The following is a 20,819-nucleotide window of genomic DNA, read 5'->3' on the forward strand; positions in this document are numbered from 1 at the left end:
ATGGGGAGATGGGGGGGGGGGGGAGGAGGGGGATCAGACAGAGCCCTGCTCCTTTAATTTTTCCTGGACCCGAAACATTTTATGTTTCAGGGGGCCCTGATACTTCCCAACAACAACTCTGCTTGTTAGCACAATATAGATAAGTGTTTTTCAACAGGGGTTCCCCGGCATCTCCAAAGTGTCTTGTGCAATTTTCAGGTCAGAATTTACGATGCATCTGATCTCAGACGCGCTATTATAGAGGGTTGGGGTTCCTCAGAACTTCACTATATAATATATATTTCTACTTAACTGAACCAAGGTGTCTGGTTCCCTGACCTCTAGAGTTCCCTGTTTCAAGAAATACCTGCCTCAAGCAAGAATTCTTGCCTGGTAGATGCAAAATAGCTGTGGAGTTGTGTGGAGTCGTGTGTCAAACACCGGCACCAGAAAAAATTCATATCTCGGTAACCAGGGGGTCCCTGAAAATTTGGGGTTTACAGAGCAGCTCTGGAGCACCCCCTTATTTAGGTAAGTAAATAAAATAAAAATGGTAAATTGTTGCTTTAAACCTTTACAGATAAAATTGTAAAAACAAACAAACACAAATGCACAATGAGACGGCACAAAAATCAGTGTTTCAATTTGCAAAGGGAGTGGCGGGTGCAGATACATTTAAAAAAAAAAGCTTTTCAAATCTCCTAATCTCAGGCCCTCCGTTCTTCTTCTTCTGATTGGTTCAGTCCGAGATCAGCACTGAGGGCCAGATAGGTGGGGCTAGAATTCTACTTGATAAAGTCCAAGCCGAGATCTGGGAGAGCAGAGACGTTTATGACTCCGGGATTGATCTGACGGGTCAGACCTACAGTACCATGGACCTCAAGGAAGATTCCTGCATTGTGATGAATGATGGGCATAAAATCCCAGTCATTGGTTATGGAACATACGTCCCAGAAAAGGTTAGTGTTTAACACGCTGTTCCAAGCATGTTCTTTTAATGCTCAGTTTAGTTGGAACAGGAAATGGCTTCAGTGGTTCTCTACAAGAGAGGGTTGATAGATGACAGGCGGACACCGTGCATGCTTGTGGGGATATGTATGAAGTATCCCAAACTGGAGCTTTTCTCCACAATATTCCACAATTGTATCATTTTCAATGTATCATTCTTTGCCACAACTTGCACGGTGAGCGTTTTGGGGTGTCTGTTATAAGAGGAGTTAGGGTCGTCCAGTAACTCCTGTTATAACCGCTCCCCAAAATGTATAATTTATTATAATGAGATGGATCAAAAGTTGCGCCTGTAACTGGTGCAGTTTGCCGCCCTCTCTGTGCCAGGTTTAGGGGGTGTTAGCCTCTGCGCCACAGAGATCCGTGCCAAATGTAAGCAGCAGCATTACAAAGATTCATCCATCTGCCGCTGCTCGCAAATTGCACCATGTTTGGTACATGCCACCCATGGTTTAAATATATCTTTAAAGGGGCAGTGCTCCTTCTCTCCAGGTTTGTTAAATGTGAGCATATCAGCTACTTATGTTTATCTATTTGACTAATTATGGCTTCAATTATTGACTATGGAGACATAGTATATGGCACGGCATCTCAAACCCACCTTAGCAAACTTGACACCCTCTACAATTCAATTTGTCGTTTTGTTCTCCAATGCAACTACAACACACATCACTGCTAAATGCTCAAGGAACTAGATTGGTCATCACTAGAGTCTAGTCGCAAAGTTCACCTTTCCTGTCTTGCCTTTAAATTCTTTATGGGCAAGCTACCCAGCTATCTGAACAAGCTCCTCACCCCTACCACATGCAGCACTTATCACCTGAGATCAGACTCCAAAAGACTGTTCATGGTCCCAAGGCTCAACGAAGTATCCGACCGTTCTCCTTCTCTTACCGTGCACCCCAAAACTGGAACCACCTACCAGAGACTCTCACATCCACCACCAGTTTAAGTTCTTTCAAATCTAAGGCTGTCTCACATTTTAATCTGCTCTGTAACTGTTTCATTCGCCTATAATATATATTTTTTTAACTGTGCATGCAATGTCTTGTATATAATGTATACCCTGTTCATTTATGTAACTGTATTTGTAACCATGTATTATTTGTCTTAACTCTGTGCCCAGGACATACTTGAAAACGAGAGGTAACTCTCAATGTGTTACTTCCTGGTAAAATATTTTATAAATAAATAAATAAATAAATTCATAATTACTTTATAAGTAATGGAGAAAGCAAAACGAGCAATTTACCTGTAAATTTGAAAAATGACAAAAATATTTGTTTACCAAGTAAATAAAAAGTACTGTAAATTTTATAGATTTCCCTTTTAAACATGTCAATCAGTGCAGCTTAATTTTTTAACCCTGTGAGCGCCAGTGTGCCACAACCCTCTATGGCAAATTGCGATCACATGGCAGTAATGTCACTTAATGGAGGTGCACAGGAGAGGAAGAGACCCTTTCCGGCCTGTAGGAGACGAGTGCAGAGTTATAACCAGGGAGACATATTGGGGAAAATAAACCTTGGCTTTTATTCAGATTCAAACAATACAGTTTTAAGGCAGCACACAAAATAAACAAAACAGCCTACCCCCCTATAGGTGCTAACACACTCTCCCCGTCCCTATCTGAAGGGCTGGGTGAGTAGGCCTCTTTCCAGCCTCTGCCCACAAAGTCCTAAGAGGTACATGTATGCAGGGGGTTCTTTAAATCAGTCTCCAGGTCTGGGTTGATTAAGTGCATTACTTCAATGATATAAATCAATTAGTTTTATATCAAAAGTATCCTGGGCTGCTGCTCCATTTTTTTCATAGGATCTCAACAGAAAAAAGATACAATTAAAAATAATTTTTTTGTAGTGTACCGACAATGTACTCAGCACTGGTACGAGGGGGTTAATTTAATTTAGCATATCCATTTTGTGTAATGTTTTGGTGTCTTCAGTGGTACCTTACATAAGGAAAGTGCCCCCAACTCTCCTGTCCCATCTCCTGACTGAGCTGATAACAAGGGCTGTATGAAGAAGGGTGTATGAAACATTTGGTTGAAACTCATTGTTCCATATTCAAAATCTCCATTGAAGAGCAAACAAATACTTCATCCCGAAGCTGCAAAAAGGGGCTTAACTTCTAGGCAACCTGCCAAATGTTTCAAGTAAGGATAATAAAAATAAATGAATTTGGAAGCCCATACTTTCATTAAGATGTTTTTTTTTTAACACTGTATATGGTGGGTCTTTTAATTGAACTCAGAGAAATTGCCCAACTATAATTTATTATGATGTTTCATTACTTTTAGACTCACAAGTTAGTGCCAGAGCAGTGCATCAAGTTCGCCATTGAAGTTGGATATCGCCACATTGATTGTGCCTTCATATACGGCAGCGAGCCAGAGGTTGGCCGGGCCATAAAGGCGAAGATCCGAGATAATACAGCGACGAGAGAAGACCTGTTCTGCACTGGGAAGGTGTCTAGACAAATGTCATTGTTTGATCTTTGATAAATGTGGTGCTGTTTTTGTCAAGAAACATTGATACATAGTTGTGCTCCTTCTCAGAACTTGAAGGACTATGGGGCCTATGCAATAAGTGTTCATAAAAAAAAAAACGCCGGGCCATATGAAATCGCCATTTTTTTTAGTGTTGCAATCACAGCCTCGATTACCTGATAGCAAAATTCCAAAAACTGGCGAGTTTCCGGCAGCGTGATGATCGCCTCTCTGAAAAGGCCTTACCCAGCGATTTCTTTCAGCTGCAGAGAGAGCTGCCTCTCCCTGCGCAAATTAATGTATTTTAATATAAATTGTATTACTAGTGTAGATGAGCAGGGGGTCTCCGGAGCAGAACCGCGTTGATTTCAGGTCCGGGAACCCCCTGCTTCCCGAGATACAGGCCCCATTATGGGGTGCCGGTATCTCCAATGCATTTTATTCCCACAGTCACGTGACGCGGGACATTTAAATGCAAAAGAGATACCAGCACCCCATAATGGGGTTTGTATTTCAGGAAGCAGGGGGTCCCTGGACCTCAAATCAATGTGGCTCTGCTCCGGAGACCACCTGCCTTTCCACTAGTTTAACATTTATATTAAAACAGCTGCTACCCACAATAAACTTTAAAATCACAACAACACTAATACCCACCTCTTCTACTACCACATGATTGATACCAGAGGCCGTGGGCCCTCGGGTGGTCCCTGCGGGTGTCTGTGGCCCTCGGGTGGTCCCTGCGGGTGTCTGCGGACCCACGGGTGGACCCCGTGGCTGTCTCGGGGCCCTCGAGTTGTCTCTGTGGCTGTCTGGGGGCCCTTGTGTGGTCCCCGCGGCTGTCTGGGTGCCTCAGGTCCCTGCTGAACTGCTTTACCAATCCTGTGGCAAAACATTTTTTTAATATACATTTTAATAAATACATCCCTCCCCCAACACATACAGTACCATAATGGGCAAAATAACTATTATCCAGATATGGATAATGGGTCATTTGCCCATTATTAAATAAAACATTAGCCAGCCAGCATACAAAAAGTAAATAATCCTTTCTATTTACCTCTGCCATCATGAAGGACATCCTCATCAGCATACTGCAGGTCCATGTCCTCCGATGTCAGCAAGAATACAAGAAAAAATACAATCTAATGGCCCCAAACACCTTAATCACCTTAGCAGTTAATAACCGCTATAGTAATTAAGGGGCTAACCCCTGTCCCCACTACCCACCTGGGAGGCCTAGCCTCCCACCCTGGGACACTATGCCCACCCTGTACCCATTGATTGGCATAGTGGTACATCATACCCATATAATATGGGCATGATAAGCCACTATAGCTGTCAATGGTCACCTTAATAAAAAAGCATGAAGGACAAAAATACACAATAATAAAAAGCTACACAAGCACCTAAACACCCCAATTCAAGAAATAAAAGCAATAGCCAACCAATTAAATAAAAGCACTAGCCAATCAATCAAATTAATAAATAAAAGCTATAGCCAACAAATTAAATAAATAAAAGCACTAGCCAACCAATCAATTCAATAAATAAAAGCACTAACCAATAAAACAATTAATTAATTTTAAACACTAGCCAACAAAACAATTAATTAATTTAAACCAGTAGTCAACAAAACAATAAATTTAAAACGCTAGCCATTACTAAAATGTACTAGAAACAAGTCATCCAAATTCCAAACAATTGAATCCAAACAATTAAACAAATAGAAACAATTACAATCAATTCATAACAAGCATTTACCAAAAATGCATTGGCTATCACTGTATTTATCTGTACCCCAAAGGGGCACAGATTAATACATTATCAGTCAATGGGCAATCACAAACATAGAAAGAAAAAAATACAATAAAAAAACATGTAAAAATAAAATTACATACATTCAATATTTTTCTTACTTTTAGAAGCGTTGACCCTACGAATCCCAGCGTTACTGCAAGCTCTCGTACCACAGAGTCATGAAAGTCAATCTAACGCCATCCACCTTGAAGGTCCGGAACAGGTAACAACATTTTTCTTTTTATCTTCTATCACCTTCCATCTTCTTCTGTTATTATTTCTTTAATTTCTTTAATCTTCTATCTTCTTTCTTCATCTGTCAATCCAACCCCATGGTAGGTCCCAAAGGATGTTGTCTCGTCGTCTTCTTCCTGTTAAATGAGGTGTCCAGGCCTTAAATATGGCCTGTGATGTCACATTTTCAGGTCGGATGGTACACCTATTAATTCAAAAACTTTGTGAACTCCGAGCGGGTTTCACAAAAAAGAATTCCTCTCAATATGCACTCTACATATGATTTATTTATATAGTCTATTTTGTAGAGATACAGTATCTGCAGAGTCAAATGCTCAGAACATATCAGAACAACTAAGGCCTCGGTCCCGCTGCGCTCGTTGGCGCGGGCAGCGGGTCGCGAGTTCCCCACCAGCAGGGGAATCCTCGCGAGCCGGTCCCGGTCCCCACTGGCTGCACAGCTGATTACACGCTGTAGCGCGTCAGCCGCTGGAGACACCAGAGAATGGTGTTTTCTAGCTTTGACGCGTGACGTGTGTGGCTGTGAGCCAATGGGGAGGGGAGGCTTCGGGAGGAGGAGAGGCTTCGGGAGGAGGAGAGGCTTCGGGGAGCGGGGAGGAGTGTGGAGGGACAGCAGGTGAGTGCCTTTCTCTGTGTGTGTGTCTGAGTGCGTGCATGCCTATCTGTGTGTGTATGTGTGTGCCCGAGTGCGTGAGTGCCTGCCTCTGTCTGTGTGTGTGTGTGTATGAGTGCCTGCCTGTGTGTGCGCGCGTGTGTGTGTATGAGTGCGTGAGTGCCTGCCTGTGTGTGTGTGCGCGTGTGTGTGTGTGTGTGTGTATATGAATGAGTGCCTGCGTGTGTGTCTTTAAACTTACTTTCCAGCTCCAGCTCCAGCCCGAGTCCGTGGAGGGAGGGGGGGGAGAGTAGCGGGTCCCTCCGCTCAAGCCACGCCCCCCCTCCCTGTCAAACCGCCCACCTCCCGATCAAACCTCCCACCTCCCGATCAAACCTCCCACCTCCCGCCCACCTCCCGATCAAACCTCCCACCTCCCGCCCACCTCCCGCTCCGGCTCCCGCTCCCTACAGACCGCAGATCGCGGTCTGTGTATCTCAGCGCACCGCCTGTCAGCAGCGCAGGTGCGCTGACTCTGGGAGCGGGGCCTTAGCCTAAGGGAGCCAAGCAGCAGGCCTTTTGTTGAGCAAGCAGATGGTACATCTCCAATTTGATTGAACACCGTATCATGTGCCCGCCTCTTGTTTTTTTGTTTTTTAAGGATGTGACGTCATCTCCAAGGGATGTACGTCATATCCTTAAAACCACATGGCTATATCACATGGTATTGCAGCCAATGGGATTGAAGACAATCCCATTGGTTGCTGTACCATGTGATAATACCTCCTTTGAAGATGATGTCACATCGTTAAACAAAAACAAACAAAAAAAGAGGCGGAAACAAGATAAAGCGTCCAATCAGATTGGAGCTGTACCATCTGACCTGAAAATGTGATGTCACAGGCCATATATAAGGCCTGGACACCTCATTTAACAGGAAGAAGACGACAAGACAACATCCGTGTGGATTTACCATGGGGTTAGATTGACAGATGAAGATAGAAGATTAAAGAAATGAAATAATTAAAGACAGAAGAAGATGGAAGAAGGTGATAGAAGATAAAAGAAAGAAGAATTGTGTTACCTGTTCCGGATCTTCAAGGTTGATTGTGTTGGATTGACTTTGATGACATCGCGGTACGAGAACTTGCAGAAACGCCGGGATTCGGAGGGTCAACACTTCTAAAGGTAAGAAAAATATTGAATGTATGTAATTTTATTTTTACAGGTTTTTGATTATATTTTTTCTTGTGATTACCCATTGACTGATAATGTATTAATCTGTGGGGTACAGAAAAATACAGGACAGCCAATGCATTTTTTTGGCAAATGCTTATTTTGATTTGATTGTAATTTTTTCTATTTGTTTTTATTGTTTGGATTCAATTGTTTGGAATTTGGATGGCTTGTTTTAAGTACATTTAATGATTTGTTAGCGCTTCAAATGAATTAATTGTTTTGTTGGCTAGTGCTTTTATTTATTTATTTAAATGGTTGGCTACTGCTTTTATTTATTAAATTGATTGGTTGGCTAGTGCTTTTATTTATTTAATTAGTTGGCTAGTGCTTTTATTTCTTGAATTTGTTTGTTTAGGTGCTTGTGTATATCTTTTATTATTGTGTATTTTTGGCCTTCATGCTTTTTTATTAGGGTGACCATTGACTGCTATAGTGGCTTATCATGCCCAAATTATATGATATGATGTACCACTATGCCAATCAATAGGTACAGAGTGGGTATAGTGGTCCCGGGGTGGGTGGTTAGGCCTCCCGGGTGGGTAGCGGGGTCCGCGGTTAACCACTTAATTACTATAGCGGTTATTAACTGCTAATGTGATTAAGGGGTTAGGGGCCATTAGATTGTATTTTTTCTTGTATTCTTGCTGGCATTGGAGGACATGGACCTGCAGCATGCTGATACGGATGCTCTTCATGATGACAGGGGTAAGTAGAAAGGTTTATTTACTTTATTTATGCTGGCTGGCTAATGTTTTATTTTATAATGGGCAAATTACCTTTTATCCATATCTGGATAATAATTATTTTGCCCATTAACGGACTGTATGTGTTGGGGGGGGGGGAGGGAAGTGTTTTTATTTAACTGTATAGCACCACCCAAGGGCCGCCAGACACCCGCTGGGACCACCTGAGGACCCCCATGGGGACCACCCAAGGACCCCCGGACAACCACAGGAACTACCCGAGGACTCGCAGACACCCACAGGGACCACTCAAGGACCCCCAGACTCCCGCGGGGACCACCCGAGGGCCCACAGACACCTGCGGGGACCACCTGAGGACCCCTGGAAACCCGCGGGGACCACCTGAGGACCCCCGGACACCCGTGGCCTCTGGTATCAATCATGTGGGTGTAAAGGAGGTGGGTATTATTGTTTACTGTGAGTAGCCGAGGTGGGTGATGGGGGTATTTGGCCCTTGGTGGATAGCGGGAGGGGTTAACCCCTTTCTTGCCTTAGCGGTTAGGCGCTAAGGTAATGAAGTTGACTGTAAAAGCATTTTTATTGCATGGGATTCATGCTGGGCGCTCCAGTGCTTATATTAATGGATATCAGCTCCGGCGACCTCGGCATCAATTTCTACGTCCCGTGTCGCCGCTTCTCAGCAGCTTCTCACCAGCTTCACGCCAACTTTTCCTGGCGTGAGGATGTTTGGAGAAACTCGCCATTCTAGAGCCGCGATTAGCCTCGATAGGCCTCTAAGCTAATGGAGGCTACTAGAAATGCACGAGTTTCACAACCTGCCAATAAGTGGCTTATCGACACTCAAACAGCGGTTTTTTTTTTTGGAGGCTCAAAATTTGAGCGATTATTTTTTTTATCGGCCACTTTCAAGGCTTACTGAATAGCAGTAGGCATTTTGGCCAATAAGTGACTTATGAACGCATATAGCATATGCCCATATATGTGCATTACAACTTTGGGCAAAATTAAACGGACTACACATACTTCTCAGGTTTTCCATGTAGACTTTATGGAACCTTCCTCTAATCAACGCTTCCCCTTTCCAGTGCTAAACTGAATTGATTCATTCTCCCTCTGCCTTTTCAGCTTTGGAGTACTTTCCAAGTACCCGACAAGGTTCGTCCAGCCCTGGAAAGAACCCTGCAGGATCTTCAACTGGAATACATGGATCTGTTCATCTTCCACTCACCCATAGAGCTTAAGGTCAGTTTATCCAATAATTGGGTTATTTTAAAGCCTAAAACTGGAATGCAGATGCTAATGCCAATTACTGACTATAGGGAATAGTGTATGGTGCAGCACCCTAAATTCCACTCGGCAAACTTGACATTCTATAAAATTCAATTTGTCGTTTTTTCTTATGTAACTACAACACACAACATTGGACTAGGTTTGCTTTCCCTTGTGTCCAGAAGCAACGTACATTATTCCTGTCTTGCCTTCAAATACTGGACAAGTTACCCAATTATCTGAGACGTCTTCTACCCCGTACTGTATACAGCACTTATCTTAGATCTGTCTCCAGAACCCTGATTGGGTTCCAAGGTTCAATAAAGAAGCTCTTCCTTCTTTTACTGAACACCAAACTTCTGGAACAATTTTCAGTCTCTCAAAACGGCCTCCAGTTTAAGGATTTTTAAGGCTTCAACTGTTTCATATTTAAATGTAACCCTCCGTGCCCTTCTCTTATCGAGTTTACACCAGTGTCTGTAATACTGGCTACTCAGAATGCGTTACCTTTTGAGGGTGCAGGCTGGGCGTTGGTTAAAATAGCGGTAGAAGAGAGAAATGGCAGAGCACAACCGGAATCATCCAAAAAAGAGAGAATTAGTAGGAAAGTGCGTTATCCATAAAAAGATTTAATAGTCATGGAAGGAAAAAAGGGCAAGGCATTACCCTACCAACATGTTTCGTGTTACACAGAGCACTTTATCAAGGCATACACATAACACGCAAGCTCGTTCACCCGGGGCTCCTGTCTGCATCCCCTTGTGTGCGCGGCAACGGGGAGGGATCTAGGGCTTCTCCCTCTTCCAGTGGTGTGTGTGTGGGGTGCATGCGCACCAGGGTGATAGGTGTGATGGCGCCGACGGGCGCGCGCGCATCTGGTGCGTTCCCCTGCTCTTGCACGCTCCATGGTAACCATAGTGACGAAGACCTTGCTGGCTCTGCCCAAGCACGTCTCAGCTTGGGCTCTTTCTCTCTCTGCTGGCCCGGGATTGCATGTGGGAGGCGAGTGCTACGTGTGGGGGTGCGTGTGCGCGCTCTGGTGACCCCACACCAGAACCTCATCGGGCAGATTATGAGGAGGATCCCAGACATGGTTTATGTTTGGTAAGCCAATTATTTTTTACTCTTTAAATATGTTAATGATGATGGGATGTGAATGCCTTGATAAAGTGCTCTGTGTAACACGAAACATGTTAGTAGGGTAATGCCTTGCCCTTTTTTCCTTCCATGACTATTAAATCTTTTTATGGATAATTCACTTTCCTCCTAATTCTCTCTTTTTTGGATGATTCCAGTTGTGCTCTGCCATTTCTCTCTTCTACTGCTATCTATCTCCAAGGACGGAGGCACACCTGAAGGTCTGGTGGGATCAACATGGATGCTGCAGCAGATTCATGAGTTTTCTTGCATGCTACATGGTCATTTTATTCTACAAAGGGACTGGGGTACTTTTCATTGGGGTGATCATTAGCCTTTGGGTTCCTGGACAATTTGAGTGCCATCTATGGTGGTTTACCAACTAGGATACCACACCCAGTACCCCCCACAATCAAGAATATATCCCAGACCTCATATAGGATTCATCATCTTCATATTAACATCATAGCTGTATACAGTTCTTAGCACCACGCATTATACTCCTGGGCGTTGGTTAACAAAGATGGATGCCAAGAACTTTATTCATTCAAGCAGCAGCTTTATTGTTACATCAAGACACAATGATCTTGTTATGGACATAATCACATTCTCCCTGACCTGACCAGTCTGGACCTTTCTTCTGTAGCTGCCCCTATCTTGGACCAATAAGGAGGTGCTGAGGCTTTATCCATCGGGTTTCATCTTTTTAGGGCCCCTGTGTAACGTTAATGCTCACCACAAACCAGGACCGGACACGGGGCTGAGGTGGGGATAGGTAAATAACGACCTTAGACCACGAAGCCGGTTCGGATTGCGTTTCCCGTGGTCGTGCGTAGCTGGGTCGGGGTTGGAGATGGCAGAGTAAACGTATTCCAGGCTGGGGTCAGGGCAGGTGGCACAGGCTGGGATCGGCATCAGGAAAACTTCAGTGAAGGCGCTTCAGCATAGGTGCTTTGGCGTAAGAAAGGCCTCTGGAAGGGAAACAGGAACTGGACATAAAGAAGGCCTCTGGAAACAGGGAATGCAGACAGGCCACAGAAACACTGAGGACTTCAGTGTAGATGCTTCAGCTTATGTGCTTCAGCGTAATGAAGGCGAAGTCTGCCAGGAACAAGAAGCTTAAGCACGGGGGCTTCAGCACAGGAACTTCAGTACAAGAAGGCCAAGTCAGGCCAAGCAGAGGTACTTGTGGCAAGCACAGTTAAGTGAAAGGATATCTATGCTCAGCAGCTTCCTGGGGGGAAGGGCTGACTCTAAATAGCATAGACAGCCAATAGGGGCAGATGTCCCGGTTTAGCCGGGACAGACATTAAAACCACGGGACTTTAAAATGTCCCATTTTTTTATGACTTTTCCCGGCTTTGACCATCAGAGCAGGGGGGGCAGCAGAGACCAGAGAATGCTGGGGGGAGAGAGAGGGAAGAAGCAGAGAGCAGAGAATGCGGGGAGTTGAGCAGGGGGAGAAGCAGAGAGCAGAGAATGCTGGCAGGGAGGAGAGCAGGAGGAGAGTGCGGAGCCCCAGCAGTGAGACCCGAAGTGAGTCAGTGTTTGACAAGCTCTCTCAGTTAGAGACTCGGATGAAAAGGGATTTGTAATTACTTTCTAAAAAACACAAGCAGATAAATATTTGCTTGAGCATGGTTACATTTGTTAAAGAAGACAATTACATTGTTAAATTCTTTTTACAAAATGTTGTTTTTGTAAACTTGTGAATGCACCTTTTCAGTGGGGCTGAACAGTAAAAAAAGAATAGGCTGAATGAATCCCTAAATGTTATAATATACATTATTATTATTTCTTTTTAAGCCTGGAGATGACCTCTTTCCAGTGGATGAAAACGGTTGCAGTATTTATCACAACACAGATATTCGAGATACCTGGGAGGTACGGAGTGTACACACAGGAGCCAGTAACACGGACAATGTGTCTGTTGGATCAGTGGTTCCAGTTCATTGACTGGATTCAGTAGCACCGATCTCATATTCTTTTACCAGCAGGAATGCTGGGAGTTGTAGTTCTGCTGGGGATTTACTGTACTAAATACACTTAGGCGACAAGCTCTGTCTGTGATTTTATATACAAGTGGATGTTTACATGGGCGTTGGGATAAAGTTGGGATGCTTGTTAGTCATTTCCTGCCCTTCTGGTATATAGAGTTTACTCACCCTTGTATGGGATAAGGGTGGGAATCACTAGTAGACTATGGGAGTTCATAATTAAATTGTCATATTGCCAATCGGAGCACTATGGCATGAAAATGCCCAGTTAATATGCGTTTCTCTTCATTAATGCCCTGATTGGCACAATTGCAGTTTATTGCACTGTACTCATGAATTTCAGTTTAGCCCATGTCTGAAAAGCTGTTGTACTGGAGCTCCTAAAGCTAAACAATCAATATTGACTCGACCAATTACAATATAAGTTCCTAAGTCTTGGTGCCTACATCATTGCTAAACCAATTGCCTCCATAATCAACTTAATTTTGTCGTCTGGCCAAATCCATAAGGCCTGGAAAACCACCAGAGCTATCCCTGTCTTCAAAAGTGGTGACAAATATATTGTCTCAAACTTCCGACCTATCTCTATTCTAACCTCTGTCGTCCAAAGTCATGAAAAAAAAACAGTCATTCCCAACTAAACTATTTTTATAAGAAGTCGAATTTTCTTATAAATTGCAGTCTGGATTCCAACCAAATCACTTCACAGTAACGCCCCTTTTAAAAAATTGCAATGTGGTATTGGACCACATGCTCTAAACTTTTTTAACTCTTATTTATCAGGAAGATCCCAGCATATGTCACTCAGGCCCTAACCGCTGGGAAATTACCTGTGGGGGTCCCCAAGACTCTGTTCTGGGGCCCCTTACTTTTGTCTGTCTTTATAGCTGACCTGCCCACAGTTTGCAAGACAACTTCTCTGCACATGTATGCGCTGATGATACTATCCTATGTGGATGCAGTCCCAGTCTCTTTGAACCTTGAATATGTTTTGCAATCTGAAAGGCTGAAAACTGGATCACCCAAAACAAACTGTTTTTAAACAATGACAAAACAGTAACTGTGTGGTTTGCTACGTAGGCTACATTTCGTAAGCTTCCCATGACAGAGCTACTGATTATATCCGGCTCTATCAGTGATCTTGCCTCAAGTACTAGCTTTAAATATTTGGGTATGTGGCTTGACTCCCATTTAACATTTGGTTTACATACCAACAAACTGACATCCAAAATCTAATCCACACTGGGTGTACTTTATAGAAATAAATCCTGTCTAAGCACATTGGGCAGAAAGCGCATTGCACAGCAGATGCTAATGTCAATGATTGAATATGGGGAGGAAACGTGATTTTTTTTACCACTGAATATGCCGTTTTGACTAACTATGTAAAATCAACACCAGTAATTATAATGTGATAAGTTAACTGAACTAGGTTGGCTATCCCTTGAGTTCAAATACAACGTCCATCTTTCCTGTCTCACCCCTACTGTACACAGCACTTATCTCCTTAGATCCACCTCTGGGAACCCTGCTCATAGTCCCATTGTTCAATAAAGAATCTGGTCGCTCTTCCTTTGCGTATCGATCACCCCACTTCTTGAACAATTTACAGGAGTCCTTCAAATCTGCCTCCTGTCTAAGTTCCTATAAGAATTCAGTTTTTCCCATTTTAAACACATTTCGAACTGTAAATTGTAATGTTGTCAACTTTATGTTGTGCCCAGGGCATACTTGGAAATGAGAGGTAAAATTTTACATATTTTTTTTTTCTGATAAAATATTTTATAAATAATAAATAACCCCCTGTGACTATAAACACACTTGTGCTTTTCCAGGCTCTGGAGGCGTGTAAAGACGCAGGGCTGGTGAAGTCCATTGGTGTCTCCAACTTTAACCGCAGACAGCTGGAACTGATCCTCAACAAACCGGGACTGAAGCACAAGCCCGTCTGTAACCAGGTAACTATTACTACACTCGTCATATTCTCCAGTATATATACACGCTGTACACTAGGCCAGGGGTGCGCAAACTTCCTTGGCTGCGCCCCCCTTGCCTGCTCTGCCCCTGGGTGGCCCCCTCCCCCCACTTACCTTGAATTCAGCACGGTGTCATGTGACGTCACGTGACCCGCGTATTCATTTGATACCGCGTTGCCACGGCGACACGCATCAAATGACACCGCGGCATAATTTGATGCCTGTCGCCATGGAGACGCGTGAACCAAAGCGCCTTAGGGAATTTACAGAGGCCTCGCGGTGAATAGCGCGGGGTCTCTGTAACCGCCGCACCACCCTAAAATCTATTGCGCCCCCATAGATTGCGAACCCCTGCACTAGACTACAGTATTCTGCCACATTTTCTTACAATTCAAAAAGAAACTCCATACAGTGATTATCAGAAACGTTGCAGGTTACTGACAGGGAGGGAGTTCTGGGATTTTGTTCAGCATATTTTCTTGTTTAAAAATTGATTTATTATAGTTTTTATATCAATCAATTTTCTCCTTAGAATGTTTCCAATGGGAACCGAAACATCTGAGAAATGGTGATCTGGGGACGTTCTTCCACCACCAGTAGGGCAGCTCCAAAACAAAACAAACCAAGAACTAAACATACCATATATCTGCACATGTCCCCGGACACACAAGTAGCAGCCACTCCTATTACTTTCAGGTTTAGTTGAATGTGCTATTCATGGGACAAGTGAAAATACAGGAAACTTTCCTTTTCATGTAGACCACATTAACCCCTCTTACTGATAAGTCTGGGGCCATTCCTAGAGATGTCATGGAGCCGGTTTGCCCTCATTGGGCGAACCGCTCAAGTGACCTGTCTGTCGCTCTGAGAAATCAGTTTAACTGATTTCTCACGCAACGCGCGCCCCCTCCTGCTTCCGCGCGGATGCACCCGCACTCAGCATGGATGTGAACACTGCCTTAAGGCAGTCTGTTCGCTCAGCGTGCACACGCCTCCGCACGGTCTGCGACACCATGGTCCCAGCCTAAGAAATCAAGAGAATGACAGAATATGTGTTGGGCGTTATAGTGCAGGGCCGCAGACAGCTTTCCGAGGCCAAGGACTAGAGATTCTACTGCCCCCCCCTCCTCCTTCCCCGGTTTCAGCGGCCTTGCGAGACACCCATCTCTCACATCCTCGATTTTTGTATCCCACCTCTCTCATCCCTCCACTCCCAATATAACGCCCCCAACATAATAACCCCCTATCCAACATAATAGCAGATTTGCCCTGCATCATGAGTCACAGTCCTCAGCTCACCGCCTCCCCAGAGCCTGGATTGGAGGAGATGGCTGAATGGGCGGGGCTACAAGCAACTACACAGTGCGGGAACAGTGTTTCAATTTGAGACACACCGTGTGTTGCAGGGTGTGAGTGCCATGTGTGTGTGTTGCAGGGTGGGGGTGCTATATAGTGTGTTTGCTGCAGGGGGGAGGGGTTCCATGTGTATGCGTATGCTGCAAGGGGAACCATGTTTGTGTGTGTTGCATGGGGGGTTCCATGTTGTGTGTGTTGCTAGGGGGGTGCCGTGTGTGTCTGTTGCAAGGGGAGTGCCATGTGTATTGCAGGGGGTGGGTGCTGTGTGTGTGTGTTGCAGGAGGGGTAACTTGTGTGTTGCAGGGGGTACCATGTTTGTGTGTGTGTGCTGAATGGAGGTGGGTCATGTTTTATGTGTGTTGCATGGGGGGTGCTAGGTGTGTGTTGCAGCGGTGTGCAATGTTGTGTGTGTTGCAGGGGGTGTGTGCTGTGTTTGTATGTGTGTGTGTTTGAGGAGGGGTGCTATGTTGTTGTGTGTGTGTGAGTGTGTTGCAGGGGGGAGTGCCAGGTTGTGTGTGTGTTGCGGGGGGGGGGGGAGGGGGTCAGAATGAACGAGGCCAGTTTTTTAAGAGGGACAGAGATATCTTCGATGGGTTTCGCGAGTAGGCATATCAGCGGGTCCATCCGGACCTCAACTCCTACCGTCTCCTCAACCAATGAGCATATCATATTCCAGAAAGTCTGGATCTTTGGGCATGTCCACCATATATGCACCAGATCTCCTCTCTGGCCGCACCCCCTCCAACAGAGGTCAGACAGGCCAGGGAAGATCCGGCTCAGCCTACTCGGGATTAAGTACCATTGAAATAGAATCTTATATATATTTTCCTTAGTAGTAGTGCAAATAGAAGTTTTGGCTGCTGCTTCCCAAATATCCTCCCATTCATCTCTGTCTATAACAAGATTGAGGTCTTTGAGACCTCATTGAGAAACAATGTTTCACGGCTGCAGTGGTAAATCATTCAATCTTAAACAGTTCCATTCCCTCCGCAGGTAGAATGTCACATCTACCTGAATCAGAGCAAACTGCTGGCTTTCTGCAAGTCCCAGGACATCGTGCTGGTGGGATACTGCGTGCTGGGGTCCAACAGGGATGAGAAGTGGTAAGAAGCAGCTTAAAACTGGACTTTCTGTTTACTGACCATGAAATCCCTGCTAGACCAGTACAGCAATAGTTAGAGTTTGTTCTTACTGTACTAGGTTGGGGCACATCACCCCTAGATCTGTGTGGGTTTTACACATATGAGGGAGAATCCTTGTGTCTCTCGTGTCTGCTCTGCAACATCCAAAGGGTTGAGTGAGGATGGATAAACAGACCTGTCCTACCTCATTGATTTGGAGTGAGCCTCACTCACTGGGGTACAGTCTCTTTCTCATTTGTAGCGCTGGCAGCCTCATTGAGTCAGTAAAATCTTTAGCCATTTAAATCTAATTTATTTGGTCCACTCATTTGAGACTTTTGACCATACAGTAAGAGCGGTGTATAACTGTCTGTTATTACCGGGGAGGATAATATGAGGAACAGGATGATAAATCAGTTTGCCAAAGACCCCACACTAAGCTCTGAGTAGGAGTATCACAGTGTGACATGACTGGCCGTTAAGACATTGTGATACAATATCCCAGATCGGAATTTAGTGACTCTCACCCACAGTGTCAGCAGTTAATGTAACAGTCAGTTTGCAATCTTAAACATTTAAGATCACCAGCTCTACTACTCCTTCAGGGGTTCCCCATTTATCTTCCCCTGGGGTCTGAAAAGAATTGCTTTGCCTTTGGGACACCCATTCTTTACAGTTAGGAGGGTGGGCTCCAAAAATTTGGTTTAAAGGGATTTTTTTAGTGTAGTTTATGGTGAGTAAAAAAACATAACTTCCCATAACTTACTTTGTGTCGGGTTGTAGGCACTACCAGCTTTACATTGCAAGGCCAGTAGCCAACCTCACGCTGAGACCCAAAAAGTTGAAACTGGCTATGCACCTTTTTAACCCAGGCTGTTGTAAAAACACTGTGCAATACAGCAGGCATACGCTTATAGGGGTCCATGTTAAAATAGACAGGGAGCAAAAGGTGACACGTGGGATTGCTTATTTGCATGACATTACCCAGAATCCCTGGCTGCAGTGGAAGCACTGTATGCTAAGAGATAATGGGGAAAGGCAGCGTTGTAGACCTGTCTGAGACATGTGAATGTGCTCACAAGTGGTACAGTATTTTAATTCGCTGTACATTTTTTATTTAGTGGAATATTACAGCTGTGTTATTAATGCAGGAAACTGACGTATTTGCCTGTCACCTTCTCTCTGTCCTTTTCCCTTAAGCCCTCTCTTTGTATTTTTCTCACGGTTTTCCCTTTTTCCTCTCTCCTCCCTCCTGTCACTGAGCCCCCCAAACCTACCAGCTGGTGAAACACTGCACTACATCACACCTCCTCTTTTCCAGGGTAGACCAAGATAGTCCCGTCCTCCTCGAGGATCCCGCGTTGAACACGATTGCTAAAAAGCACAGCCGGACCCCCGCTCAGGTGGCAATACGCTTCCTGCTTCAGCGTGGCATTGTTGTTCTTGCAAGGAGCTTCAAGTATAACCGGATCAATGAAAACTTCCAGGTAATAAGAGGACAGAGGGGAGATGTTTATAATTCTAGGGAAAAATGCAATAGTCCTATTATGTGTTTTTTAACAGAGCAATGTCAGGGCTTTTATTTAGCTATTAATGGCTTTGACATATATTGGTCTTGTTTATCAGCAATATGATTCAACATGGAAAGTAATAAAACTCTCCAATGTAAACCTGTGCAAAAATGATGCATATTACATTCTATTGTATGCCTCTGTATGTCTGCCTAACGTATACCCCAGATAAATGACCCTGTGTTGTGCGCTGACCTTACTCCCTGCTCTTTGAATCTTGCGCCTCTTCTGTCGTTTCCTGCTCAGTAATTCTTGCTGTCCCAAGACTGAACCTATCTTTTCTTCAGGTCTTTGACTTCCAGCTAAGTGATGAAGACACAAAAACTCTTGATGCCCTCAACCAAAACATACGCTATATGAAAAGCAGTCTGTAAGTAATTTTATTGGCTTTCACTTTTAATAACATTAATAACATTAATAATATATATATATATATATAACATTTAACACCTCTAGCCATTAATCACATCCACACACGGGGGAGGGACAAGCACAGATAACATTCCAAGAGACACTGTTTTTAAGCATACCCTTTGCTTGCTTCATTCATTGTGACATCACCGGAAGAAGAGATCAGTGTATCTCGAAAGCTCGCACAAATAAAACACACATTCCCAGCTAGCTGAAACTCCCACACCCACCACATCATGAATATATATTTATGTCAACCAGAGAGCAACTGAGCGTGGCAATTGTATATAACAAGAGACAGGGGTGCCCAATGCTACATCCCATTGACAAAACATATATGGTAAAAAGTATAAAGTAAAATACTTCAATAATAATAATAAATACTTGGTTATTTAGTTAACCCTTTGGCCAAAGCATCATAAGCCTGCATACCAACGCCAAGGTATAACCAAATTAATGCAGGTCCTACACTACACTGTGAATACATTGGTATTCAGGTTTATGACGCTTTGGCCAAAGGGTTAACTAAATAACCAAGTATTTATTATTATTGAAGTATTTTACTTTATACTTTTTACCATATATGTTTTGTCAATGGGATGTAGCATTGGGCACCCCTGTCTCTTGATATATATATATATATTAGGGAAAAGGACAGAGAGAAGGTGACATACGTCAGTTATATACTCAGGTTAGCACATAGCTGACGGCACCTAGCTGTACAATGTGAAGTCATCAGTGGCCGGCAGCATGTGCTAAGTTCCATTTAGCTGTAGAACCATGTTGAATATGGGTGAATATCCTAATACAGCTCTCCTACAGCAGGACATCTCCCTATCAATTACTTATCCATACTTTGTCATTGTTTCCCCAGCTGGAAGGACCATCCCATGTACCCATTTAATGATGAATATTAAGAGAATGTGATGCCATGATTCGAGTACCACCCTGAACATCTGTGCCACAATATGACAAGCGGCTCCTTCATACAGTATGGGGGTAATTCTCCCATATCTGAAAAATAGAAAAATAGACCCTACCAAGACCCAGCTGTAGAAGGAGAGCAGTTATTCCTTTTCATTCTAGCACTCATTGGCTTGATTCTTCAGTCAAGAATAAGCCCTACTAATTCCCAGAATGCAACAGGACTGTAGTCACAATTCACGCCATGGGTTTGGGGGTACAGTACCAACCATGTCTCCCTTTTCTATGAGGGTGACTTCCTGATTTTTATCTGAAAATAATAGCATTCTTCTGCTGTCTCCCTAAAAATAATTCCATCTTTCTAAAGAAAGTCATTGAAAGTTTATAATCCCCCTGTATTATCATCAGAAATCTTCCTAAAAGTAACTTTCATATGTTGGCCAGTATGGGTTTGGATGATGTATCTTTGGGTCATGTATTGAAGGCTCCCTACATTACATCCTTTATGTTTCTTGCAATAGAAAGAGACATCTTTTGTTGTTCATTATGTGTAAGAGTAACAGAACGGAAACAGTTATACGTCCATGTTTGTCTAATAATATCATGGTGCCTGTTCATAAAAGCGTGTTGTCTCTGTCTCTTTCCTTGAACAATAAAACGTATATAACATACACAGTAAGTCAAGTGTTTTACTTTACACGGGAAGGAGCGGGGAGGGAAAAGAAGCCCCTCTAATACTAGAAAAAGTTATTAAACTGCGCTCAGTGATATAGCAAATATGTTATTAACAAAACCTATATTGTGATGTTTACAGTATAAAAATGGTTAAATAACCAATGAGTGTTGTGATAGAAACAGAACCAAGTAAATGCAATAAAACCTGTCCTGTTCACGTGTGTAAAGATGAGGTAACTGCAGCTGTTCAATAAGGATGGCTCCACAACCAATACTAGATCAGAAAACAAAAAGAGAAAACAGCGCAAAACCTCATAGTG

The 20,819-nt window shown here is 43.7% G+C and overlaps 1 protein-coding gene across 2 annotated transcripts; it reads left to right on the plus strand.

The window, feature by feature from the left end:
- Nucleotides 1–780: 780 nt before the first annotated feature.
- On the plus strand, nt 781–20,495 carry LOC142496117 (aldo-keto reductase family 1 member C15-like). Of its 2 annotated transcripts, XM_075602539.1 has the most exons (9): nt 781–938; nt 3,287–3,454; nt 9,188–9,304; nt 12,275–12,352; nt 14,301–14,423; nt 16,791–16,900; nt 18,240–18,405; nt 18,777–18,859; nt 19,775–20,495. In XM_075602539.1, the coding sequence occupies exons 1-9, from the start codon at nt 852–854 to the stop codon at nt 19,815–19,817; spliced, it is 975 nt and encodes a 324-aa protein (XP_075458654.1). In that variant the 5' UTR covers nt 781–851; the 3' UTR covers nt 19,818–20,495. The 2 variants fall into 2 exon arrangements, with proteins under 2 accessions (XP_075458654.1, XP_075458655.1); XM_075602540.1 differs by lacking the exons at nt 781–938; nt 3,287–3,454 and adding an exon at nt 8,263–8,499.
- Nucleotides 20,496–20,819: the final 324 nt, after the last annotated feature.

The sequence above is a fragment of the Ascaphus truei genome, chromosome 5, assembly GCF_040206685.1.
Source record: "Ascaphus truei isolate aAscTru1 chromosome 5, aAscTru1.hap1, whole genome shotgun sequence".
Taxonomy (NCBI): Eukaryota; Metazoa; Chordata; class Amphibia; order Anura; family Ascaphidae; genus Ascaphus; species Ascaphus truei.